This window comes from Astatotilapia calliptera, chromosome 23, assembly GCF_964374335.1.
Source record: "Astatotilapia calliptera chromosome 23, fAstCal68.1, whole genome shotgun sequence".
Classification (NCBI taxonomy): Eukaryota; Metazoa; Chordata; class Actinopteri; order Cichliformes; family Cichlidae; genus Astatotilapia; species Astatotilapia calliptera.
Genome location: NC_137443.1, coordinates 10,320,091 through 10,346,136, shown reverse-complemented (window position 1 = coordinate 10,346,136; position 26,046 = coordinate 10,320,091). Strand labels below are relative to the sequence as shown.

Sequence of the window (26,046 nt, the reverse complement as noted above, 5' to 3'; positions counted from 1 at the left end):
GTGTGTGTGTGTGTGTGTGTGTGTGTGTGTGTGTGTGTGTGTGTGTGTGTGTGTGAGCCTGAGCCTATGTGTGTGTGTGTGCGTGAGCCTATGTTGGGGAAAGGGGGTGGGGGGTAACCCTCAGTAACCTGCAGCTCTGGTCCCGATCAGCTGATGGTATTTTTAGTGTGGGTCTCTCAGATGCAGTAACAGCCGGTCATATGACCGCATGTCTGTAATCTGTCATGTGATGTGTCACCTGAAGGCTATAATTATCGAGGAGAGCCGAGGTCAGATTTCAGCAGACAGGACGCAGCATGGAGGAGAGCTGCAGCTCGGCCACAAGGTGACGAGTAATATCCGTGTACTACAGCAGGTAATACTTCATATAATGCTACAGTACTAATACTGCTGTTTGTACTGGTACTGCTCCTACTGCAGGACTGAAATTTCTCTGCTTCAGTAGCTGGAAACTGTCTCTGGTTGTTTTTGATGTTTGAGCAGAGTGAATTTGATGGGTTTTTAATTAATGGTCAGTAAATTGATCTGAAACATGATTTCTGCTGGAGATCAATAATCAGTGTCACAAGATGGTCAGCGTGGGGATGGGCTACAGCTCAGATAGGTTATCCTACATGTCCACCTGTGTGCTGTAACATCACAAGGCTGACAGGAAGTGGTGATGATGGTGGGCGTGGTGGTAGCATGCAGCTCGGTGAGCTCCATCAAAGCACTGTGGGAGACCAGGATCAGGAGGAGGAGGGAGGAGCATGAGGAGGAGCACAAGAGGAGGACCACGAGGGGCGGGGCCACAGGCAGGTCAGACCACACCCAGTCACTTGAGCACACTTTCTGTTGGTATACAGTGCTTGCTGGTCAAAGTGGGGATCTCCAAAAACTGCTCTATGAACCTTATAAAAATTACCCATAATCCTTTGAACTGGTTCATCTTCAGTGTTGGGACCTCTAGTCCCACCCACTTCCTGTTTCTCTCGCAGTGTTTCTACCATAGAGTAAATGAAAATTTGGTGAACCTGAAAAAAGATGAGTCAGTTTCAGAGGGGGGATGAACCCAGTGGTTATGTCCATCTCTTACAGTGGGGCAAAAAAGTATTTAGTCAGCCACCGATTGTGCAAGTTCCCCCACCTAAAATGATGACAGAGGTCAGTAATTTGCACCAGAGGTACACTTCAACTGTGAGAGACAGAATGTGAAAAAAAAATCCATGAATTCACATGGTAGGATTTGTAAAGAATTTATTCGTAAATTAGGGTGGAAAATAAGTATTTGGTCACCTCAAACAAGGAAAATCTCTGGCTCTCACAGACCTGTAACGTCTTCTGTAAGAAGCTTTTCTGTCCCCCACTCGTTACCTGTATGAATGGCACCTGTTTGAACTCATCATCTGTATAAAAGACACCTGTCCACAGCCTCAAACAGTCAGACTCCAAACTCCGCCATGGCCAAGACCAAAGAGCTTTCGAAGGACACCAGGAAAAGTATTGTAGACCTGCACCAGACTGGGAAGAGTGAATCTACAATAGGCAAGCAGCTTGGTGTGAAAAAATCAACTGTGGGAGCAATCATCAGAAAATGGAAGACATACAAGACCACTGATAATCTCCCTCGATCTGGGGCTCCACGCAAGATCTCATCCCGTGGGGTCAAAATGATCATGAGAACGGTGAGCAAAGATCCCAGAACCACACGGGGGGACCTGGTGAATGACCTGCAGAGAGCTGGGACCAAAGTAACAAAGGTCACCATCAGTAACACACTACAACGGCAGGGAATCAAATCCCGCAGTGCCAGACGTGTTCCGCTGCTGAAGCCAGTGCATGTCCAGGCCCGTCTGAAGTTTGCCAGAGAGCACATGGATGATACAGCAGAGGATTGGGAGAATGTCATGTGGTCAGATGAAACCAAAGTAGAACTTTTTGGTATAAACTCAACTCGTCGTGTTTGGAGGAAGAAGAATACTGAGTTGCATCCCAAGAACACCATACCTACTGTGAAGCATGGGGGTGGAAACATCATGCTATGGGGCTGTTTTTCTGCCAAGGGGACAGGACGACTGATCCGTGTTAAGGACAGAATGAATGGGGCCATGTATCGTGAGATTTTGAGCCAAAACCTCCTTCCATCAGTGAGAACTTTGAAGATGAAATGAGGCTGGGTCTTCCAACATGACAATGATCCAAAACACACCGCCCGGGCAACAAAGGAGTGGCTCCGTAAGAAGCATTTGAAAGTCCTGGAGTGGCCTAGCCAGTCTCCAGACCTCAACCCCATAGAAAATCTGTGGCGGGAGTTGAAAGTCCGTGTTGCTCGGCGACAGCCCCAAAACATCACTGCTCTCGAGAAGATCTGCATGGAGGAATGGGCCAAAATACCAGCTACTGTGTGTGCAAACCTGGTAAAGACCTATAGTAAACGTTTGACCTCTGTTATTGCCAACAAAGGTTATGTTACAAAGTATTGAGTTGTATTTTTGTTATTGACCAAATACTTATTTTCCACCCTAATTTACGAATAAATTCTTTACAAATCCTACCATGTGGATTCATGGATTTTTTTTTTTCACATTCTGTCTCTCACAGTTGAAGTGTACCTCTGGTGCAAATTACTGACCTCTGTCATCATTTTCGGTGGGGGAACTTGCACAATCGGTGGCTGACTAAATACTTTTTTGCCCCACTGTACATACAGTCTTGTCTGAAAGCAGCCATGTTGAATCTCTGCATCAGTCAAACTGTATCAGGACAGAATGTTTCAGCCAGTCAAGGAGAAGACTGGGGGAAACAAATTATTTAAAACAAAAAAGTGTAAAAAATAAAGTCATAAAGATCAAACACATTAAAGACAAAAACATGACGAGAAAATGAAACGAAATAATAAAGTTTGGAAAAAAAGGTAACTGAAGTGATGTCCCAAGTCAGACCGAAGAGGTTTCATCACTTGGTGATTTTGGTCCAGACTTGGAGTCGGGCTTTGGGAAGACCGAGCGGCGCTGGCCCGGCTAAAGCAGAAGCTGGAGACTGAGGACGGCCGGCTGGTCCTCCGGATCGAGCAGGAGGAGTGGAAGGTAATGCCCCCCTCACAGGAAGCACACTGAACTGTCACTTCAGCGCATTGTGAGCTCGCTGCTCTGGTTTCCAGGTTCTGCCAGGCTGCCTGATCCAGCTCAGTCAGGTCCAGGAGTGGCAGATCCACCGGACCGGACTACTGAAGATCCCTCACTTCATCTCTAGCTTCCAGAACCTTCTGGTGCTCGATCTGTCCCGGAACGGAGTCGCTGAGATCCCCAAACAGATCGGTGAGCTCACCTCGATTTAATCTGCCTGTGAGCCACGTTTTCTGGTTCTGTGTGCTGTGACCTCACCTGGTTTTGGTCTCAGGAAAGCTGACCCGGCTCAGAGAGCTGCTGCTGAGCTACAACAGAATCCCGTTTGTCCCGGCAGAGCTGAGCGGGTGTGAGAGCCTGGAGAGGCTGGAGCTGGCAATGAACCGGGACCTAAATGAGCTACCAGACCAGGTGAGTGCCTGAACCTATGCCTCGTTACCGTACACCTGAAAAGTAAGGCCTGGTTCTGGTCCAGTCTGAGCTCAGGTGTGCTTCTCTCTCTGACCTTCAGCTCGGGACGCTGTCGCGGCTGCAGCATGTTGATCTTTCCATGAACGACTTCAGCTGCCTGCCTGCTTGCCTGCTCGCCCTGCCGGCGCTCGAGTGGCTCGACATGGGAGGAAACTGCCTGCATCACTTACCTGAAGACATACACAGGTAGGAGCTGGGACATGGCCTAAGCTCCATGTTGAGTCTGTGTTTCCACAGGCACTGCTAGTTTAGAGACTTATTCCTCATGAAGAACGAAAAACAAGACAGAACATCTTCAACCGGTCTTTTACTCGCTAACGAGGAAAGGCTTGGTCAGAATCAGGGTGTGAAGCTAAATGCTCCTCACCTGTCTCCAGACCAACTCCTTCAAAGAGCAGCTCTCCTCGCAGCTATTTATTGACAAACTGTTACAATATACATCACAGCACAAGCACCTCCCACCGTAAAACCCCCCAATGGTTCTAACAGACAAGGCACTGTGTGTATGTGTGTACACGTGTAAGCACGTGTGCAAGAACTTGTGACCTCCTGCTCACCAAAAGGATCATAAAAGCAGAAAGCTTACCAAACATCAAACAGAACCTTCAGATACGATGTATCTACAATAAAACCCACGTCAGCCTCCCCCAGCACCAAATTGGCTGGAGAGGTGGTCAGACAAAGGAATGTCTTTGATCCTATAGTTTAAACTAAGACTTTAGAAATTTTACAAAATTTGACTTAACACTCAACCGCCTTTCTGTCAACAGCCAGTGATCATGTGTTTTTCCTCAGAATGGAGGTGCTACACACTCTGTGGCTGCAGAGGAACGAGCTGGAGAAGCTTCCGGAGAACATCGCCAGAATGAGGAGCCTGGACACGCTGGTGCTCAGCAGCAACAGGCTGAGAGACATTCCACCGCTCATGGAGGGCATGTCCAGCCTCAGGTGAGTCTGGCCATCCTCACGCACCTGCCCTCCGTCTGTCTGGCATCACTCACTTCTTCGCTTCCTCGGAGCAGGTTTGTGAACTTCCGGGATAACCCCCTGACTCTGGACGTGACGCTGCCGAGCAGGAAGGCGGTGGCTGAGGAGGAAGAGGAGGAAGATGACAGGGAGATGTTCGGGAAAGAGTTCATGCTCATGTACATCCAGGAGGCCCGAAAGAGAGCGTACGCCGTGCTCAACGTGCACTGCGTCAACCGTTAGTACTGAGCATGCTCACTGACCTGCGTGCGCTAACACGCTAACCTGTGTGTGTGCCAAACATCTCATGGGGGCAGTGACCCTCGACGACGTCAACAAACAGGAAGCTAAACCCCAACTGACCCCCTCTGACCTCAGGTTATTAAAGAGTGATGTCAACAATAACCACTGCGTTGTTCCTAGCATTCGGCACCATTTCAGGGTGAGAACGGGGAAAAAAGTCACACTTCAGCATTTCACGTGAACAACAGCTACTTAATACTAGAATAATACACTGGACTAGCTCAGGATATGCACTTCCTGTTCCAGAAGTGGGGTTTATAAGCGTTGTAAATGTGGCGTCACTTTTGTATTTACATTTTCTAAGAGCTGAAATGTTCCTGCTTACTCTGTAAATCTGTTTGAAGAAGTGTTGGAATGATCAAGTCATTCCACTTCACGTTTTTATGATTAAAAAGGAAGTTGAATTAAATTTGACCTGTTTTTTTAATTAAATTTACTCACTTCAGTTAACCATAAACATACATAGAAAAAAACTTATTTAGTTCACTGTGAAAAAACAGAGAACCCTGCCCTGTACACAACCAATGAGAACCTCGCCCCATACCCAACAGAGTTTCATTAGATCGATCAGATCAGATGGTGAATTAAGGTGTTTACCATCCTTAATTCACCATTTAAAAAAAATACATCTAAAAGAGCTTTAGAAGCTGGATGTATAAACCTGAATTTAAATTTTATGGATTTATGAAGTGACTCTCTCACAGTGTCTGCAGGTTAAACTGAAGGTGCTCACCAGTATCAGCTTTTGGGTTTGATACCAACAGCACACGTATAACTTTAAATTTACATAGCTATTTGGGGCAGCATGGGGGCACGGTGGTTAGCACTGTTCCTTGCGTGGGTTCTCTCCGGGAACTCTGGCTTCCTCTCACAGTACAAAGACATGCAGTTAGTGGGGTTAGGTTAATTGGAAACTGCCCATAGGTGTGAATGAATGTGAACAGTTGTTCGTCTCTGTGTTAGCCCTGCGACAGACTGACCACCTGTCCAGGCCATACCCTGTCTCTCGCCTTATGTTAGCTGGAATAGGCTCCAACCCCCTCACAACCCTGAAAAGGATAAAAGGATGGCTGGATAAATATTTGATGATAAATTCATATTTTCCTAGTTTTACATTAGTTGTATCACTGCACAGCTGCAAAACCCAACCAGCCACTAAGCTTATTATTTCTACCCTTTACATTTTTATATAAATTATATATAAAGCACAACATAAAAAAAATGTCAGTTCATTTTGAATTTATCATAATTAACATTTAGTTTTGAATAGTTTTGTTGCTGCCTGACATGTTTAGAATATAAAGAATGTTTTAGAGATTGCAGCCCACAACTCATGCTTTCATTAAAACTATGCATAACCTTTTACTGTGAGAAAAATTAACAAGCAGGACATTTCATGCTTAAATCAGCCATTATTACTCACGTGTAGACCACACCAAGGTTTTTCAACATGTTTACACTGTAATTGAGGGAAACTGTCCCAGAGGACCAATCAGGGGACCCTTTCAGAGGGATCTCCATAACAATTCAGGGACACGACACAAAGACTTTAATCATTAAAAGTGTTTTCATACAAAAATGTGGTGTAGAATATTCTAAGTTGGGCTTGTCTGGATTTCAAGAACTCAGATCACTGACTCAGTTTAGGCTAAAATAATGGAGGCATACAGAATATTTGGCCCGTGTTTATATCAAACCCTCATTTCTGTCTTTGGGGCTGAAATGGCACCATATACGAGGAACAACCCGACATCATTTGAATGTTTTGTTGGTTTCAGCTGACACGATTTTCTCTTTGAATGTTTCAGAGTCCGATGGTGAGTCCAATGACGAATCCTCAGCATGAAATACGGCCCCATGTCTTTTTTCTTCTTCTGAGCTTCTCCCTCTTGAAGACACTTCCACAAAGCCACACTTGTGTTTTTATTTTGAAAGACTTTAAGTGGACAAGCAGGACGAGTCAAACTCCAGAAGTTTTCCAGCTATAGAATAATATATGATTGTGCCATGTGACAGGCAGATTTTAGTGAGCATGCTCAGTGTCGCTTGTTGGAAGACTGCAAACGTTTTATGTACATGAGGAAAAAAACACTTTAATATAAACAGAAAACACCTGAGCATGTTCAGTCTGACTTCCTGTAACTTAAAACTCAAAATTGCAGCTTACAATCAAACAATCAGGAGGAGTGGGGGGTGAGGGGTACAGCGGTCAGCAGGACGTTCTCCAGCGTGATATCACTGCTGATGTAACGAGTCAGTTTGCTGCTGAATCCTTTCATCTGCAGGAAGTGACACCTGCCGTGGTCGATCAGCTGTTTGCATAGACGGCCGAGCTGCTCACGTTCAGAAGCCGACAGAAACCTGTCATGCACAGACGTGCACACACAGACACACAAACAGTGTGTTAGTTCAGTGTAAACATGCAGACAGTCCTGATTATTATACACTAGGAACATTAAACTCTAGCCCCTCCTTCTCCTCCTGTAGACCCTCCTTTTCTTCCTGTAGGCCCGCCATCTCATCCTATAGCCCCTCCTTCTCTTCCTGTAGACCCTCCTGCTCCGAAGCTTGATTTTCATGTTCATCACTTGTTCACTGATGAGATCAGAGTATGTGCAGTGTCAGTCCTCCGTGTTTAGCCTGTGTGACACGCTGACATCAGCTCGTCACAGACCTTACACTGAATAGAGCTAATAAATATTTAGAAAAAGGATTTCCAGCTGCTTCATGAATCTATGGATCACATGTGTGAACTGAAATAAATCCACTCTCCTGTCCTTCACTTTGTCTCTGCAGCTGATTCTGAACATAAAACACTGACATGCTGCTGACTTGTGCTGATAGGTTGGTTAAACCTCCTTAAAGCCCAGCACAAGCTGCTCGATGTGGTGTTTGAAGGTGCTGATGTGAATCAGTAAAGAGGGATTATTCTTAACTGTGGATCATGCAAAGCTGCTCTAAAATAAAACCAGAGGAACGAAGACTTCTACAAATCTTCATTGAGTAAATCTGATTTTTTTTTCTGAACTACAGAAACTTTCTACTTCGGGCTGGGTCCATACAGCCATCGGTGACAGGTTTCAGGGGCAGAGGTCAAATATTTACCCATTCACAGCGTCTGTCTCTTCTGCTGGTTCGTGCTCTTCGCCATCTCCTCTCTGATTGGTCGGTCTGAGTCCACACGTGGCCCAACTGGACATCCGACAGAAAGCAGAGAACTCCCGCGCCCCGAGTCCTCTCTGCAGAAAGAACTGCTGCCCGACGTAGTGACGCCAATCACAGCGATGGTGGCAGCACAGTGCCACTGTCAGGCCCAGCACTGGGCCAGGACCACAACCTGTTGGTGCTGATCCAAGACCCCCTCCTGACCTTGGCTCTGATGGTCTGAGGCGTTTATGGGGCGGTTCTTCTTCCTCCGACTGTCCTGCAGTTTCCAGCAAACAGCGCAGAGCCAGATCTGAGAACGGAACCAGAATATGATGAGACTAGACAAGTACTACAGAAATGCTAGTTTCCAGGTGGATGTTGGTGTACTTCAGCTGAAGTTCTGAGAAAAACATAAACTGATCTCCAGGTTTTGCCCTGCCAGGTAAAACCAAACCCATCATGCTTCAGCACAGGTGGAGGTGTACTGCCATCAGAGAGCAGGATGGAGCTTGCAGGAACCAGCGTAGAGCAGCAGTTACTGTGGAATTATGAGCCGGATGTTGCTTACCACCAATCAGAGCTGACAGTTTTTTGGCTGTTCTCACCTGTCGCCGCTCCACACAGGTGTTTACCAACTCCGACCAGAGGCAGTTTCTTCTCGCAGAGCAGAGGGACTTTACCTGAAAGCATCACAGAAACAGGTCAGGAGAGGTCAGAGCACCACAGTGTCCATATGTTCCTGTCTTACTTAGATCCAGATGCTGAATGTCCACCTGCAGCCTCTCAAACTGAACTCCAGCATCCTGATGTTTCCCGTCCACCTGCAACAGAACGCACCTGTTTCACCTATCAATCAATCAAACTGATCAGCTGCTTTCAGTCTTGATCACAGTCTCTACATAAAAGATCAACACACCATCAGTGTGTGAGGTGTGAATCGGAGGAACGCCGACATGCGACAGCGACGCTTCCACTTTTATTTTAAAGCCAGAAATGAAAATATGGAAAGCAGCAGGTGAGCAGGCGGGGTTCTGAAGGTACTTGGGTTGTCGGGGGTTTGGGTTTGAGTTTAGAGTGAAGTGGATTTCAGAATCAGGGCTGTACCTTGAACCGGGTGCTGCAGCGCTCCACCAGCAGCAGCTGCAGGTCTTCACAGGTCTTCAGATGCTCGCAAGTCTTCAGGGCCTCGTGGATCCAGTGGGACAGCTTCCCTCGACCCGCTCCGAACTCCACAAAGCACCGCCCCCTTCCCAGCAGCCCCAGCTCCTCCATGTGACCTAAGATGGAAGACTGAGCACACCCGGCAGGTCAGACGGAGATTAGTTTTACTTCTCAGTTTAATTCTTCAGCATGGAAATGAGATGAATACACAGACTAATGGTGCTGTCACCTAGTCTACCTGCTGCTTCAGGTGTTTGTGGGCGGAGTCTCCATTCTTTGGGTTGTGGAGCTCGTCGTGGAGGGCGGGGTGAGACTGGACGCTGTCCTCTAGATCGCACTGCAGTCCTACAACAACAGCAGGGACACCAGGAGAACATCCGCGGATTTACAAAATGTCCAAAAACTTTATGAGTCACACTTAACCCTAACCCAAATTAAACCCGAACTAAACATGACCTGAACCAAAACTAAAACTGACCTAAATTCAAACTAAACCTTAACCTGAAACTAAACCAAAACGAGACCTAACCCCAAATAAATCAAAACTAAAGCTGATCTGAACCCAAATTAAAGCTGACTTAACCCTGACCTAAACTTAATTTACACCCAGTTTAAATATAAACTGAATCTAATCCCAATCCTAACCTACTCAGTGAAAAGACTGTCAGTTTTGTGATGTTTTGTGTCACATCAGCCAAACTGAAGCAGTCGTGTGAGATTGTGAGTACTTCAGCCATCACTGATCACCGGATCTCAGCAGCTCACCTTTGAACGCTGTCTTCAGTTTATCCACCAGAGTTTCCAACTCAGTCCTGCTGAGCTCAGACAGACTCACCTGTAACACATCACCATTATGATGTCACTAACATGATGTCACCATCACTGTCATCAGTGGTTATTATAGTATTTACTGTGCTGGTTTGTGCGTAATGAAGAAGTGTGTGATTGTGTGTGTAGACGCTGCTGTCCATTCTCGGTGCTTCCTCTGCTGTGAAACAAACTGTTTCCTGACAGTGTGTGTGTGTGAATCGAGCTGCTGTTGGTCTTTAGAGATCAGTGAATGTCTGCCTGGATGAGGCACTGTGAATCAAAGCGTCTGCAGATGTTTTACTTTACCAGTTCTTCTTTGATCAATCAGCATTCGACCACAAAACACCAACGTAAAAGCACGAATCAGCTTTCTGTAAGCTGAGACTCCGTGTTAAATAGCCACGGGGCAGGTGAGTCGTTACCTGTCGAAGCGTCTCATCTCCATCAGCTGATCCAGCGTTGATGTTTTGGACAAAGTAAACCTGCAGGAGATCAAACGTTCATCTCTGTGGAAACACTTGGATAAACACGCAATCGCTGATCAACTGATGGATCAATAGCGTCTCACCGGTTTGGCTTTCTCTCTGGAGTTGCATTTCTTCAAGTGTTTCTGGAGTTTGTCTTCACTCACGGTGCTGAAACACATAAACAAGCAGAGTAGGATCAATAGCTACCAGTGATGAGCTTCCTGTCAGCCGATCAATGACCTGATTGATGACTGATGTGTTGTCACTCACTGTTTGGGGTCCAGAGGACAGACGATCCTCCTGCTGCCACCCCCGTCCTCCTCCTGGAAACAGGAAACACATCACAGGCTCATGACATCACAGCTGATCGACATCATTGATCTTCTCAAACTCGCTGATATCTGCAGCACGGGTCAGTCTGCCTGCTCAGATGTGAGCTCAGACCACCCCACTGATTTCTGAAATCTGGATGAACTCGTCATCGCTTCATGTATACTCGTAGCTTTCCACGGTGAGTTTTTTTCAGGACGTTGTCCAGTGTGTCCATGGCAAGTTCGGATCTGGAAAAATTAAGAAAAAATTACGACTTCTTCTTCATCACTTCTATTGTTGCAGGATAGGATCAAAGTCTTCTCCGTGGTATCGACCATTGTATTCTAGTACGGTGGCAAGCCCAGTGCCAAATCCCCACAAAGACATCTGCAGCAGTGAGTCCAGAGCGCAGACTGACCCGTGCTGTTAAACCTCATACAGAACCCCATTACCTCACAATCACGAGCACTGAGCCTGCAAATAAATGAATGCATCAGATTTCTTCATGCAGCTTCAAATGATCCAACTCTAGCAGCTACAAACGGCTCACCTGCACTGAGCCACCGCAGACTCTTCAGGCATAACCTTGTGATCATCATCATGCCATTGCAAGCTATATGATTCCTATGGTATGTCCACACGTGTGCCGTATATACAGGTGTACAGTATAGTCTGAATAAAGAGATCTTCATTCTGTGTGTGCATGCATTACATTAATGTAGTGCACACCTCATCATGATCTGTGGTTTGATCTGTAATAAGATATCCGACTTCATTCCAGACAGTGAGATATTAAGACTATATTGTAATCACTCCCCCGTCCAAATCCTTGAATTCAGGTGTTCCATCACTTCCATGTCCACGGGTGTATAAAATCAGCATCTGGGCATGGAGACTGCTTCTATACACATTTGCAAAGAATGGCTCGCTCTCGGGAGCTGAGTGAGCTCCAGCGTCGTGCTGTGATAGGACGCTAGAAGTGTCTTTGCGATATCCACAGCCAGTTGTTAGTGGGATTATAACCAAGTGGAAACGACTGGGAACGACAACAACTCAGCCATGAAGTGGTCGGCCATGCAAATCACAGACCGGACTCAGAGGATGCTGAGGATCATGGTGCACAGAGTTCACAGACTTTCTGCAGAGTCAACCTTTACAGACGTCCAAACTTCACGTGGCCTTCAGATTATCTTAAGAACAATGCGTGGAATGGGTTTCCATGGCAACCAGCTGCATCCAAGCCTTACATCACCAAACAAATAGCAAAGCATGTGCCACTGGACTCTAGAGCCATGGAGACGTGTTCTCTGGAGTGACCAATCACGCGTCTCCGATGGATGAGAGTAGGTTTGTGGTTGCCAGGACAACGGTACTTGTCTGACTTCACTGTACCAAGCGTAAAGTTTGGGGGAGGGGGTTTTAGAGTGTGGGGTGTTTTCCAGGAGTCGGGTTCCACCCCTTAGTTCCAGTGAAAGGAACTCATCATGCTTCAGCAGACCGACACACTTTGGACACTTTCATCTTTGCGACTTTGTGGGCATACTTTGGGGATGGCCCCTTCTTGTTCCTGACCGGTCCACCTGGAGCCAGATCACACCTGAGCAAGCGACTGTATCCGTGAACTCACCATGGTCGCGTGCTCCCCGCAGTACTTTCTGCCTTTTCCCGCCACCATCTTACAGAAACGCTTCTTCTTCTGCACGAAGAAACAGCAGCGGCTGGGCTCCGGGGCCGCCATGTTGTAGGACACGAAAGCAGCTGCCTTCAGGGGCCCGATGGAGTGTGGGAAATACCACCGAAGAAGGAACACCACGTGGTTTACTGCGTAAAAACATGACGGCTGTCTAATAGATGGTATTTTTTTTATAAATCACTGAAATGATTTTACTGTAGTTTTACCTGTATGGTTCGCGATCCCGTTTGGGTTTCTCAGGGTCAACTTAAAGAACAATTTAAAATTACCAATCTGATGATCCAGCTCTTAAAGTTTTTTTCACTAAAGTCGAAAGTTAATTTGAATCCGCAGAAACGTGTCCTTATACTTTAAGAGTTTACTTTTCTGAGCAGGCTTCAGTTTGGTGAAGACTATTCGACGTTTTGATCTTTATTCTTTGGTTTACGAAACTATAAAACTCGTTTTTCCCGAGCTGCCCCTGAAAACAGCTCTGACTTCTGATTGGACAGCTACATGGCTGTCCATTCTCTTTGGCCGACTGATGTGCCATTTAAATCATTATCCCGCCTCTAGCAGCGGCGGGGTGGGGCTGTGGCTGAGGATGCTGTGACGTTAGCGGTGGACAGTCCATGCCATGATGGCGGCGGAGCGGGGCGGCGGTCCCGGCTCTCCTCCCGGCTCTCCTGCCGGCGCCTCCCGGACTGCGGCGGATCACTCGGTCCTAGTGGTGGTGGGAACGCTGCGACCCGCGGAGCTGCTGGAGCGGGTACTGCAGCAAATAGAAACAGGTGAGTTCTGGAAGTTCAGGAGAATAGAGCTGCGGGGCCGGAGGTCCCCACAGCCCTTCACAATAAAAGTCCGGGAGGCTGCTGTTGTTAGAATGAGCTGTGCCCGGTCCGAAGTTTTAGAGACTTTATCGCTTTGAAGCTGATGCAGAGAAACTTTGAACATAATTGTAAAGAGTAACTAGCACCTCGTTTTATTTGACATTTATGAAACCTTTTCCGGTTCGGGTGCAGCTGTTTAACGAGTCCAATGTGCAGGTTTCTTTTTCGGGTCACTTTAGAGACTCGCAGAAACTGAGACTGATTCACACTGAGCTCTGTGACGAGGTCTAAGCTTTTTATTTCCGGATTTTATCCGAAAACATAAAATGCATACTACTGAGTCATTATTTTATTTTTTGAAAATGCGTCTCGCCGGAAGTGGGCAATTGTGTTTCTTAATTTTCCGGACTTTCTGTAAAAGTAGGTTCACAGAAAACGAACAGAGCAACTATCAGGAGGACAATTTGATATCTGTTCAATATGATTAATGCGATCTCTGATTCATCTGAAAGAGTTTTGAGTTCTGAAACACGCTGAGCTGATTCACTGTCTAACCTTTAGACTGATCACAGTCCACACACACACACTTGTCTCTCAGCCTGTTTATTACAGCTGTTTTATGATGAGTGTGCGTGTACAAACTCACTCTCTGTCCACTCGCACAAAAAGAGGAAGTTGTGTTACTAAATATCACTGACTTCCTGTTTGCAGTAGAAATGGTCTATCTGACAGTGATGTGCGGCTGATATCTGAGGTTTCACAGCCATAGCACGCCAACAACAAGCTGTATATGAAAGATGTAACCTCGGTGATTTCACCCACTGCTTCGTGGACTCTGTACAGACTTAGTTACCTGCTAATTAGTGATAGCCAATCAAAATCCTTTAATAGCCCTTATTAACTTATTAACTGGAGCTCAGATTTCCTGGATGGCCTGTTAGTACAGTAACCTCACAGCAGCCATGTAAGATAATGTCATTAAAATGAAAATGTTCAGCCCTTTTTTGTTTCTTATTAATGTCCAGGTGTGCGCTGCTGGGCGGTGGATCTGGACGTCTCCGTTCTGGATCAACAGCTGAAGCTCTTTGTGTCGAGACATTCAGCCTTCCTGTCAGAAGAAGTGCGAGGTAAGCCTGTATTGGGATTGATTGGAGGAAAGAGGAGTGGTCAGACACTCGGGGTGGATTTGTACCCGGGCCTCTTAAGCCAGTACCCTGTGGACCTCCATGTTTGATGTGTTCTCTGATGCTGAGCCTGGCGGCCTCGGAGGATTTTAAAATGCATGAAATGCTTTCGATCAGCAGAGGAAAGTCCCGCTGATGCCTTTATCAATAGCATCATTAATTTCTGTTCAGCAGGATGATGGCACACTGTGATGGGGTGTTTTAGATCAAATGAAAAGCAGTTTTGTCCTGTGACTTGTGCTCATGGCCACAAGCTGATGGCGTGAGGCAGCGCTTCTGTTTTTTTGTAAACAGGACCTCAGACTGAGGTGGCAAGGACAGCTTTACAGAAACTGTCAGCAGCTCAGGACTCTGCAGGAGGCGTGAAGAACCGCGAGTCCTCAAACACGGCCGCTTGTGTCACATGACCTGGAGTCTGAAAGAAAATCACAAGGACTTTTAGATGTGTGCAGGATTGTGAGGGTGACCAAACGGATGAAGGTTCGCACAAGTGTCAGACTGTGTGTGTGTGTTCCCTGAACCTCTGAAAGAAACCGTACTTCATGTTTTCGTTCCCTTTTAGCTGAAACGTTAAAGTGGGAAAACCTCACAGGAAGCTCTGTAACGGGACAGTGATCAGACATTAGTTGCTGAGTTTAAATTATTAATGTTCGGGGTGGGATGTGGGTCCATCTCAGGTCATAACAGTTTAAAAACACCTGACCGTCTCAGTCTGAGCGATGCAGTTTCACGTGCAGCAGTTGCCAATTTCCTCTGCAGACGTTCTTCCAGCTTCATTCACTGAAGGATCTGAGTGGAGTTTTCTTCAGAATGAACAGGTTTCTGTGGATGCTGGTTACAGAATGTTCCACGTGTTTTGTTCTGAAACGATCGAGAACCAGTCACATATCACCTGTGACTGGGAGATATCCTTGTCACTGACAGGTCCTGCTAACATGGATAAACAAAGATCCATCCATCCATTCTCTTCCTCCTATTCTTTTTTTTGGGTTGCGGGGGCTGGAGCCTATCCCAGATGTCTTAGGGCAAGAGGCAGGGTACACCCTGAACAGGTGGCCAGTCTGTCACAGGGCTAACACATAGACACAGATACGTGGACCTCAGAATCAGTTTGAGATAACCACAGATAGACGGTACTTCTTGTGACCTTACTGATGGGGTATCCAAACTGAGCTTGCCGTCCACTGTGATGCGTGATGCCGAGCTTCCTGACACTCACCGTGACACAGAGATGATGAATATGAAGGCAAGGTGAGGGGCAGCTCTCTGACGGGGAGTCCAGAGCAAAGCGGTGATGGGGAGGTTGAGTGTCGTCAAAATTTGGTGGTCATAATAATGATGAAGAAGATGAACATCATCATCATCATCAGTTTTGAGGGTTTAAAGTTGACATTTTATAACTTTGCTGTGTTTTCCTTTAATTTGACCCTCCCAATCTTAACACATGGTCTAAACTGAGGAGTTGAAGGCTCCTCAAATTCTGCTCAGCTCCTCTGAGGCATTTCAGTGCATCTGAAAGACTAACAGCTGATGGCCCAGGTGTTTACCCTCTGCCTCACCTAAGAGGAAAGTTGACCTGGGACAGGTCAGCGACTTAAAGGCAACAACACGGACAGAGGGTAAATCAGACTGTGGCACAGTTGATCCAACAGGACGGAGTGAAGTCATCAGTCTGAGGGGCTTTAAACAGAGACAGATAATTGGTTGTTCCATCCAAACACAAACACAGTCAGCTGAGACTCTGCTGAGCCGCCCAAAGACATACAGACGATTGTGGCTCAAAGAGTTGGCAGTTCGTCTTGTAACCAAAAGGTTGCCGGTTCGAGTCCCTCGTTGTGTCCTTGGGCAAGACACTTCACCTACCGCCTACTGGTGATGGCCAGAGGGGCCGATGGTGCGATATGGCAGCCTCGCTTCTGTCAGTCTGCCCCAGGGCAGCTGTGGCTACAACTGTAGCTTGCCTCCACCAGTGTATGAATGTGAGAGTGAATGAATAGTGGAATTGTACAGCGCTTTGAGGGCCCCGAAAAATGCTATATAAATGCAATCCATTATTATTATTATTATTATTATTATTATTATTATTATTATACGTGCGCACACACACGCACCCAGACAGACAGACACGCATGCACACAGATGATGAGCTTTAGTTTCAATGGATGTATTTTCAGTGGAACCTGGCAGGCAGTGTGGTGGGTGGATGTGGTCTTGAGCGATGTCCCGCCAATGAATGAGCAGCTGCAGCACTCATGGAGAGAACAGGAGAGTGAGCAGGCATGAGGGCAAACCTGAGGGAAGATCTCCCCCTGACACTCGTTTGTCCTGTTTGTGTGTTTCAGGTCAGCGGACTCTCCAGCACAGCGGGGACGTCCTGGACACGCAAGTCGTGGTGAATCCAGGCTCAGAGTTTGTTTCCTCAGAGGTGAGTCAGACGTGAACCTTTACAGATGTTTTCTCAGCTGTTGGCGGGCTCTCGCGTACACGGAGATCAGCTGATCTCCTGTATATCTGAGAATACTTCCTGGCTCAGTTTGCTAGGTGTGTGTCTGAGTATGTTTTTTATTTCCTCTGAGCTGCACCGATGATGCATTTCCTGTTTCAGGTGCGGCGGCTTGTCTGCAATCCATCGCGCCGCAAACTGCTGATTCTCGCCGGTCAGTGTGTTGAGGGCAGCGGCGACATTGTACTGCAGAAAGGCTGCTTCTCCCTCAGCAACCTCATCCAGATTTTTTCTGACGAGGAGGTAAGCAAACTGTGTCTTTGTTGGTTTTGTTTACACAGCATGTTTAAGTGCTTGCTGATGTTCGAGTTGCTTGACTCTGTGTCGACAGGTCGGTGAACTGCTGAGCTCGGCAGGCCCAGCGGTGAAGCCTAGCCTCACCCTCAGCTGTCCAGACTCTGGCCTTTGGAAGGAGCCGGCACTGGAGAAACACAATCTGCAAGACTTCATAAACATTCGGATCAACCCTCCCCCAGTCCTGCCCGAGATGGAGGGTTTGCAAGAGTTCGTAGAGTACCTTTTGGAGTCTCTGGAGCCCGAGTCTCCCTTCGACCTACTGGAGCCCCCAAGCACCGTGGGCTTCCTGAAGCTGTCTCGACCTTGCTGCTACATCTTCCCTGGCGGGAGGGGTGACTCTGCCTTCTTCGCTGTTAACGGTTTTAATGTCTTGGTGAACGGCGGCTCTGACTCACGCTCCAGCTTTTGGAAACTGGTTCGACACTTGGACAGGATTGACGCTGTACTGTTGACACACATCGGAGTGGACAATCTGCCGGGCGTGAACAGTCTGCTGCTGAGAAAAGTTTCCGAGCAGGACGACGAGGCTGCCGGATCCCATCCCGAAGAGGACTGGATGAAAAACCTCATCTCCCCTGAGATCGGGGTGGTCTTTCTCAATGTTCCCGACAGGCTGAAGTTCATCCAGGAAGATCCAAGCGAGCTGCGGAGCTGCGATCAGGCAACAGTTGCTCTGCAGCACCTGCAGAGACTGGCGATCAGACCAGAACCCCTGAACCGGCCTAACGGACCTAGCATAGAACCCGTGATCTTGTTCCAAAAGATGGGAGTTGGTCGTCTGGAGCTTTACACTCTGAATCCGGTCAGCGGTAGCAAAGAGCTCGAAGCTTTGATGCAGACTTGGCCAAACAATGGATCGAATGTGAAGGGCTCAGATCTTCCACTGCCGTGCCTTGTTTCCATTTGTGCTTTGTTGGTCTGGCACCCGTCCAGCCCTCAGGAGAAAATCATCCGTGTGCTCTTCCCAGGGTGCACGCCTCAGACCAAAATTCTGGATGGACTTGAGAAACTCAAACATCTGGATTTCCTGAAACTACCAGCAGTGTGTTTGAAGGACCTGGAAACATCCAAAATCGAAAAGCAACCAAAACGAGCAGACAGTCGAGAAAGCCTTAAGTCCCAGTCTAAGGACTTCAGACCCAGTAGTGCCTTACAGAAAGACAAACTTGGACGAGTGGATGCCAAAAAACAAGAGATGAAAACCAAGCCTAGGGTAGCAGCTGACTCTGTACCTAAAGACAGAAAGGATGCCGAAGAAAAGCCCAAAACAAAGGAACCAGAGGCTAAATCGAAGCCAGCGAAATCTGCTGAAAAGCTCATTCCAAAGAAAGAGGTTTTAAAAGAAGAGAAGAAGGAAGTGAAGAAGAAAGACAAGAAGGAAGAGAGTGGAGAGAAAAAGAAAGAAGCAACAAAGAAAGAAATCCCAAGTATGAAGCCAAGGAAAGACTTCAAATCTGAACCAAAAAAAGACATGAAGAGGGACGTGAAGAGCGATGAGAAGAAGGCAGCAAAGCCAGCCATTAAAGAAGTGAAGAAAGCCACAAGTGCAGCTTCAACAGCAAGTGCAGAAATAAGAAAACCGTCTGGGAAGACCAGCACTCTGAAGAAGGATGGGACTCTTCCCAAGAAAGATACTTTGAACAAAGGGACGAAAGGCAAACCGGTGTCAAAGGAGCAGGAGACCCAGAAGGAGGTGGCTCGCTCTAAGGTGTCCACACCTGAGGACATGACGGCTGAATTTGAAAGACTTCGATTGGAAGATGAGAATGGGAATAGTGGTAAAAGTGCAAAGTCCAGGGGGTTGAATCCTGACGAAGTAAAGTCCAACGGGAACCCGACTTCCGCAGTAGAGAGTCCAGAGAAGTTTCGCTGCTCAGAGACTGATCATGATATGGTCACTGCCTCCTCACTGGTCGCTAAAACTCCAAAAGGTGATCTTAGTGTGAACTTTGACCTCACCCAGACCACATATGAGCCAGTGGACAGATCCTTGAAAAATGGACCCGATGTCTGCATGGAGGAAAAGACCCTGGAGCTGGTCTCTCCTGCAGATTCTGCCCCAAACAGTGCTGGACATACCCCTTTCTACCAGTCCCTCGAAGAGGACATTCGTGGCTTGGGCGAGGACAGTGGCCTCGAGGCAAGAGGGTCTAGTCTAGGCTTTGAGGACTACAATCAGGGAAGTTCATGTAGGACCTCTGACCTCAGCTCCCTGCCTGAAGGTCTGGAAAACTCCACATCCTCTCAAGATAAACCGTCCAGCCTTCTGACCCTCAGTCCTTTTAAGGACATCATGCCGGACTCCTCCCCAACCATGACCTCCATGCCGGCTGAGGTTGGCTCACCTCACTCTACAGAGGTTGATGAATCACTTTCAGTGTCTTTAGAGCAGGTTCTGCCCCCCCCTGCTGCCTCCCCCAAAGTCTGCGCCAACGGCCACGTTATTGACTTGGACTCCAGTGCTGGGATAGCCTTGAGGTCTGCCCATAACGGGTGCTGTGGAAACAGATCAGAGGACCACATCCATGGGATGTCAGAGGTCATCTCGGATGTTCTTCACGACGTCGACCTCTGCTTGGTTTCCCCATGTGAGTTCCAGCATCCCAGAACCTCGGAGAACCATCAGCAGCACGTGAGCCCCAGCCTCGCCACGGGAACGTCTCCAGACGTCTCTGATAACAACAACCACTCTCAGGATGCGAGCAGCAGCGACCACGCCTCAGCCTACAGTCAGGAGACTCCGCCCACATCAGTAAGCGGCACCCTGCCCACCACCACTGATTCTGATATCCCCCCCAGCACAGAGGACTGTCCTTCCATCACAGCCGACATTGATTCTGAAGATGATTCCAGCGGGTTCTTTCCACCCACCCAACCACAGGAACATCCTACATCACACTTTACCCACAGGGCAGGGCAGCACGACCCACCGCCAGCGCCGGTCAAGGACCTCCCTCCTCTACCGCCGCAGCCTGGAGCCTGTATGGCTGACTCAGAGCCTGACAAGAAGAGCTCAGCCGGAAAGACAAAGAAACCGCTGCAGAGAATGTCGTCAGGGAGCACAGTGGCCCAGAATGGAAGGTCGAAGGTCGGCAGCTCCACAGGGTCCTTAAAGATGGCGTCCAGCCTCGATGCCAAGCCCTCATCCCGGAGTTCACTGGGTGGATCTAGAATCGGAGCTGCAAAACCTCAATCCTCAGGTATGCCTTCAGATTATAACCCACGCAGTGACCTGCTGCATGAAGTCACTGAGGCTTAATCAGGAAATCAAAAAGCATGGCCACTGATTTATTGTGCTTGTCACAAACTGCCTCACTCAGAGTTAAATAAAGATAGCAGATCATAAAACCCTGGTTTATGATCATGGTTCTTTTTGTTTCTTCTTTTGGATCCAGGTTCCAGAGCTTCGGGTTCCTCCGGGTCTGAGGGTTCTGCGGTCTATGTGGATCTGGCCTACCTGCCGTCCGGGACTGCCTCCACCACTGTGGACTTGGACTTCTTCAGGCGCCTCCGCTCCTCATATTACATTGTGAGTGGAGACGACCCGGTGAAGGAGGCGGCGATGAGGAGCATCCTGGATGCACTGCTGGAGGGGAAGAGCAGCTGGCCGGACATCCAGGTTTGTGACACTTTCTTCACCTTCCCATCTGCTCACGAGCTGCTCTGTGATTGGTGTTTCTCCGGGCTTTTCTCAGGTGACGCTGATCCCAACGTTTGATTCGCTGGCGATGCACGAGTGGTACCAGGAGACCCACGACAGGCAGCGGGAGCTGTCAGTCACCGTGCTGGGCAGCAACAGCACCGTCGCCATGCAGGAGGAAACCTTCCCTGCCTGCAAGGTCGAGTTCTGAGGTCGAAGCCCCACCCCCTTCCCCTTTGCCACGGTTGCACCCAGACCAGCGTGATGAGGAGGCTGGCTGTGAGCATGCTCAGTTAGAAACACTTTCTCTCACCTGTGTGACGACATTTTCTCACCTGCTGGATCAGCACCTTCATCTCACCTAAGAGCAAACATTAACACGTAGCATGACAGAAAGTTGAAAAACCGTGTGACAAGTAAACACTGGCTTGGGCGAGGCACGGAGGTTAAAATGAATCAGTGTTTTATAAAGAAGCGAACGACAAGAAAGATTTTTATCAAAGAAGCGTGACGCTGGCATGATGTGTCTGTTCAGTTAGGTTGTGTCAGTGTCTTATGATTTACTATTCTCTGTTTAGCCCCTCCCCCCACTTGCCTCTTCGTTTTAAGCTTATCTCGAGGTTCTCCTGCAGGGTGGAGGAGACCGACCCGACAATGACTCGCTGTTGTCAGAGCCGCCAATTAGATTTTTACCTCACAGGAAACACGCTAGGTGGGGTTTATCTCTAAACTCGTGAGCTTACAAACGAAGACATTATAAGACCAAAGGACTAACGAGTCAATCAGACAATCTGCTCTCCTTTTCTGCGAGGTAATCTTCCTGTTTTTGCAAATGGAGTCTTGCACTTGCTCCAGGTAAAGCAGTGAAACCTTGTAAATATAAGAGCTACATGAACACACTGAAAACTAGGCGATTTAGGGGGCGTGGCATAGGTAAAACGGCGACTGGATCAGCTTATACACTGCGGGGAAAATGAACCGACGCCCCCTCAGTGGAGGCAGTTTTATTGCATTTTAATGCAGGTCGTATAAACACCTGGTCATGTCTCCATCATCTGATCCTGGGCTGTGCAAGTAAATGAGACCATGAGCCTCTCAGAACGACAACAAGTTTGTGATTACTAACGCCATCGTTATCATCGCCATCAGGGTGACTTCACTGTGTCTCTGAGGTGTGCTCGTTAAGCAGTCCGGTGTGATGGTGGACGCGGGTCAGTCAGAGAACATTTGAAGATTCAAGCACGAGATCCAAAGGTTGATTCTGTCAGCGACAAAGAGTGTGAGGCTGTGACAGATATCCGACATAACTTCAACGTTCAGGTGACATCAGTAAGGCTGGTGTCATTAAAGCGCCTAAGGGCGACTGGTGTGATTTGGTGCTATATAAATGAAAATGTATTAACTTAAGCTCCACCTCCTGTTTACCATCGGCATCATCAGGGTAACGAACAGTAATCAAACTCGGGTCACGGACACTGAAGTAAACAAACAGCCTTTTTTTTTTATTGTAGTTGTAAAACCAGCTGTTCACATCTCTGATTGGGTCTGTCTGATGTTAGGATGAGAGTTGGTTAGCTTGTGGATGTGCTCCACTCCGTGACTCGTCTGACCTTTAACCTCAGCGGTGATTTAAGACAGACCTTGTGATGATTACCTGATTATCTCAGTGGGAATGTTCCTGTCCCTCAGTTACAGTAAAGCACACAGAGGTCACAGGACTGTAAGCGTTTGATTAAGTAGTGGTGTTTCGTTCCCGATAATCTTCAGAAGATTGTCAGGGAAACCGGAGATGTAGTGTCTCTGGTTTCCCTGACGACGGTCGTTCAACTTCCTGTCCTGAAGGTTCTGGTCCAGTTGCATTTCCTGCTTTGACCTCAGCACAGATCTTCCCCCGTTCTTCCTTGGTGTGCTTCAAGTACTACACTACCCACTAGCCTCAGAAGCCATGTCTCAATACAGTCTGTGATCAGTTTGACCTTTGACCCCCTCCCTCGGGTGTTTCTCACACCGTGCAGAGAATTGTGGGTCAGACTGCTACCAGCTGATTGGCTGGCCTGCTGCAGTGCACTCTGGGAAGTGTAGTCCTTCGAGAACCAATGGATTTTCTCTCTGACTGATTTTTGAAAGTCAAAACATTTCATCGGTAATTTATTTATTTAATTTAACATTTTTACAAATAAATCTTCAAACGTGACGTTTGGTACGAGCTGCTTGCCGCCCGTCTCTACCCAATCAGCATGGAGCTGATCAACCGTTAAAGGAACAGTCCGCTGTGTTCGTCCCACCCAGAGGAGCGACTGAAGAACAAACAGATGAAGTTAAAATCAAATCCTTCTGATATTTTATCTTTACAGTGAACATTTAGCTTTTAACTTTTATTCGCAAAGCTTTAAATTTATCTTTTTTTTACCCAGGAAATGATTTTCAGCTTTAGTTTGTTTGTTTTCTTCAGATTTTCTTCTTTGTGCCTGCAGACAATTTTTTAATATCCAACCAATCAATGAGCTGGAAATCATGAGAGCTGAAAAAAATGTACTGATAATCTCAGACACACACACACACACACACACACACACACAAATCATTTGTGCATTGAAACACTAACTGCAATGATTGTCTTTCAAAATAAATGTCCCTTTCACACAGTGTATGCAGTGTTTTATTGTGAAAATCAGTGAAATTGATCTGAGTTTAAATCAATCACTGCTGACATTAAACTCAATTAAACTTAAGCCTTCTGTTAAAGAGCAAGGTCTCGTAAAAGTTTGATTGTGTGCCAGTGAGTTCCACTCTGAAGTCATGGTCATTCCTTTATATTCACTTCAGTTTTATTCATTTAGCACCGTTGACTGTAGAAAACTTGTAGAGCTATGAGATGATAAGTTGTGTCTTTTTCATAATAGTGATGTGGTTGTATTTAACGAGTCACTGTAAACCCATCAGCAGATGGACCGGAGCAGCCGGGCTACGAAAAAAGTGTAGGGAGGCGTGTTAACAGTCATGTCCAGTGGGTGAATGATGCTGATGCTCTACCTCAAGTCACAACCGTGCAGACTCGGGCTCCAAAAGTGCAACATGACAGCTCCTTCAAGCGGGCTTCATTTTTGTACAATGGGAGGAAGTGCAGCCAGGCTCGCCATCTTTTCTATAGTCATTGATTAGCACCAATACACAGCTTCAAGCTGCTAAGTGGAACGATTGCACGATATCAACACCTGGCAACAGTGGGGATGAAGAAGTCCCTTTTAACAGGAAACGAGGCCCAAGAAGGGGAGCACAGAGATGAGGAGAAAAAGAGAGAAGACAAATTTAAAGATGCATGAGTGAGGATGGAGGAGAGGCAGCGAGTGCAAAAACAGGAAGTTGTTAGAAAGAAAGAAACCAGTCCTGCATATTTGTTTAATATGCGCATAGAAAGACCTATCCTGGTCAGAAACAGCTCCAGGAGTCCTCACAGGCATCATATTTCTAAGATTTGTAGGGCCAAATATGATAAGCTTAGTTTTATCTGAGACCACTGGAAAAAGGTGGGCGGGGGGCTTTTGTATTTCTTATTTTATTATTTAAGAATGGTGAAAAAGTTTTTTTTTTTTGTTTTTTTTTTTAGCATTCCTAATCCTCTTTTGTAGAAATGAGAGGTGATCCAGGTCTTTAAAGCACTCGTGCAGTGTGATTTGTGTCCTCACAAACTGATCAACCCCAACACACAGGCTGATTTCAAGTCAGATTAATTCACAGCACATTTAAAAACAGCTGCTTGATAAAAGTGCTGCAGAGCAGAGAAAATAATAAAGAGGTGAGGTAGGGAGGCACATGCCCTGCAGACTTACACAATACAAGTTTAAAATCTGTGTAGTGAGTGATTGACCTGAGCAAATATGGCTAAAATAGTCAAGTCGGGATGAAAAGATGGCAGGATGACCCTCAGATGCCTTCACCTGCTCTAACAACAGCAGAGTGATCACTCACAGAGGCTTTAATACAAGGACATCAAATTCATTGTAACTCATGGGCCACGTACAAGCTACGTTGATCCTAATGTGGCCAGACATTTATGACACGATAAATGTGTAAAATTACAGAAGTAGTTCTGGCAATTCACTGCCCACACTGTCCTGTAATTATAAAATATAATGTTCTCATTCAAAGAAAATGTCTTTTTTTCTGTGAACTCACTGTAAAAGTGAAAAAAGGACATTTCCCCCATTTAATTGTTTATCTGTGACTTAATTCCTTTGATGCTGTTTGAATGAGGCGGGCTCTTTATTAACAGGAAAACCTGTAAAACTACGTTGAAAGTTCACAATCTGCACACGGTCAGTGTTGGAGCAGAGCTGCTTCCCACTGGTGACGATATCTGCTTACCTGTATCTTTTGCTCGTTTCTCTTCCTCTTCTTTTCTCTTTTTTCTTAACTGAGGACCTGATGGCTTTGAACTTTTCTTGTCCATCTTCCATTGGTTTTAATTTTTCACTCCAGTATGAACACCCATCCCTCAACCTGAGGATCACCACAACATGATCTAACACACCTACACCTTAGTTCACAGATTCACTTTGTCTAGGGTGCATTTCTGAGATTTCACACAACCCAGGATTCAAATCATGAATACATAATGGACTTGGATTTACATCATTATAAATTAAATGTGCTCTATTTGGAAGCAGCAGGGGCCCTCTCCCCTTTTGACGGGTTGTGTGTGAGACTTTAAATCATCAAACTGTAAATTTTAAATTGTTAGTGATCCCTTTACCCCGAGCCCTAAAGTGTATATTTATTTTCTTACTCTTCTTATATATATTGTTTGTTTACTTGCACTGCTGTAACTGGAGCCTCGTCATCTCGTCTCTCTATATACTGGACTGTAGCGGAGATGACAATAAAGTTTACTTTGACTTCAGCAGCAAGCAGGCGCACCGTGGGCTCTCGCGCTCACTTTTCGTGTATAGAATTTCGAAAAAACATTGGTGCAATTTATAAGTCTGTATTATAATGTCTGGTGTTTTCGTGTTTGTTGGTTTGTTTTTATTTTGTTTTATTTTCCGAGTTGGTTATTAGATGCTGCTCCAGCCGGTCAGAGAATCCCCCGCCGCCCCGCCCTCTCCTCTCTGCGCCGCAAGCAGCAGGCGCACCTCGCAAACGAAGGGCGCCCTTACTCCCAGCAAATGGGCGATAGAAA

At 46.8% G+C, this 26,046-nt stretch overlaps 3 protein-coding genes across 5 annotated transcripts; 2 read left to right on the top strand and 1 right to left on the bottom strand.

The window, feature by feature from the left end:
- The first annotated feature begins 258 nt into the window (after nucleotides 1-258).
- On the top strand, nucleotides 259-7,626 carry lrrc39 (leucine rich repeat containing 39). Of its 2 annotated transcripts, XM_026158010.2 has the most exons (9): nucleotides 259-355; nucleotides 645-798; nucleotides 2,957-3,065; nucleotides 3,140-3,296; nucleotides 3,379-3,515; nucleotides 3,616-3,761; nucleotides 4,371-4,523; nucleotides 4,598-4,779; nucleotides 6,653-7,626. In XM_026158010.2, exons 2-9 carry the CDS (start codon nucleotides 662-664, stop codon nucleotides 6,688-6,690), a joined length of 1,059 nt encoding a protein of 352 aa, XP_026013795.1. In that variant the 5' UTR covers nucleotides 259-355; nucleotides 645-661; the 3' UTR covers nucleotides 6,691-7,626. The 2 variants fall into 2 exon arrangements, with proteins under 2 accessions (XP_026013795.1, XP_026013798.1); XM_026158013.2 differs by lacking the exon at nucleotides 4,598-4,779 and having other exon boundaries at nucleotides 6,653-6,787.
- Nucleotides 3,877-12,502, bottom strand: trmt13 (tRNA methyltransferase 13). Of its 2 annotated transcripts, XM_080297138.1 has the most exons (12): nucleotides 12,369-12,502; nucleotides 10,700-10,752; nucleotides 10,531-10,597; nucleotides 10,385-10,444; nucleotides 9,918-9,987; nucleotides 9,391-9,497; nucleotides 9,096-9,281; nucleotides 8,740-8,812; nucleotides 8,597-8,671; nucleotides 7,950-8,301; nucleotides 7,012-7,205; nucleotides 3,877-4,662 (listed from the first exon to the last, which is right to left on the bottom strand). In XM_080297138.1, the coding sequence occupies exons 1-11, from the start codon at nucleotides 12,477-12,479 to the stop codon at nucleotides 7,022-7,024; spliced, it is 1,338 nt and encodes a 445-aa protein (XP_080153264.1). In that variant the 5' UTR covers nucleotides 12,480-12,502; the 3' UTR covers nucleotides 3,877-4,662; nucleotides 7,012-7,021. The 2 variants fall into 2 exon arrangements, with proteins under 2 accessions (XP_080153264.1, XP_026013794.1); XM_026158009.2 differs by lacking the exon at nucleotides 3,877-4,662 and having other exon boundaries at nucleotides 6,182-7,205.
- On the top strand, nucleotides 12,477-21,811 carry map1sa (microtubule-associated protein 1Sa). The gene is made up of 8 exons (XM_026158008.2): nucleotides 12,477-12,595; nucleotides 12,990-13,204; nucleotides 14,269-14,370; nucleotides 16,770-16,852; nucleotides 17,033-17,173; nucleotides 17,262-20,427; nucleotides 20,623-20,846; nucleotides 20,923-21,811. Exons 2-8 carry the CDS (start codon nucleotides 13,051-13,053, stop codon nucleotides 21,076-21,078), a joined length of 4,026 nt encoding a protein of 1,341 aa, XP_026013793.2. The 5' UTR covers nucleotides 12,477-12,595; nucleotides 12,990-13,050; the 3' UTR covers nucleotides 21,079-21,811.
- Nucleotides 21,812-26,046: the final 4,235 nt, after the last annotated feature.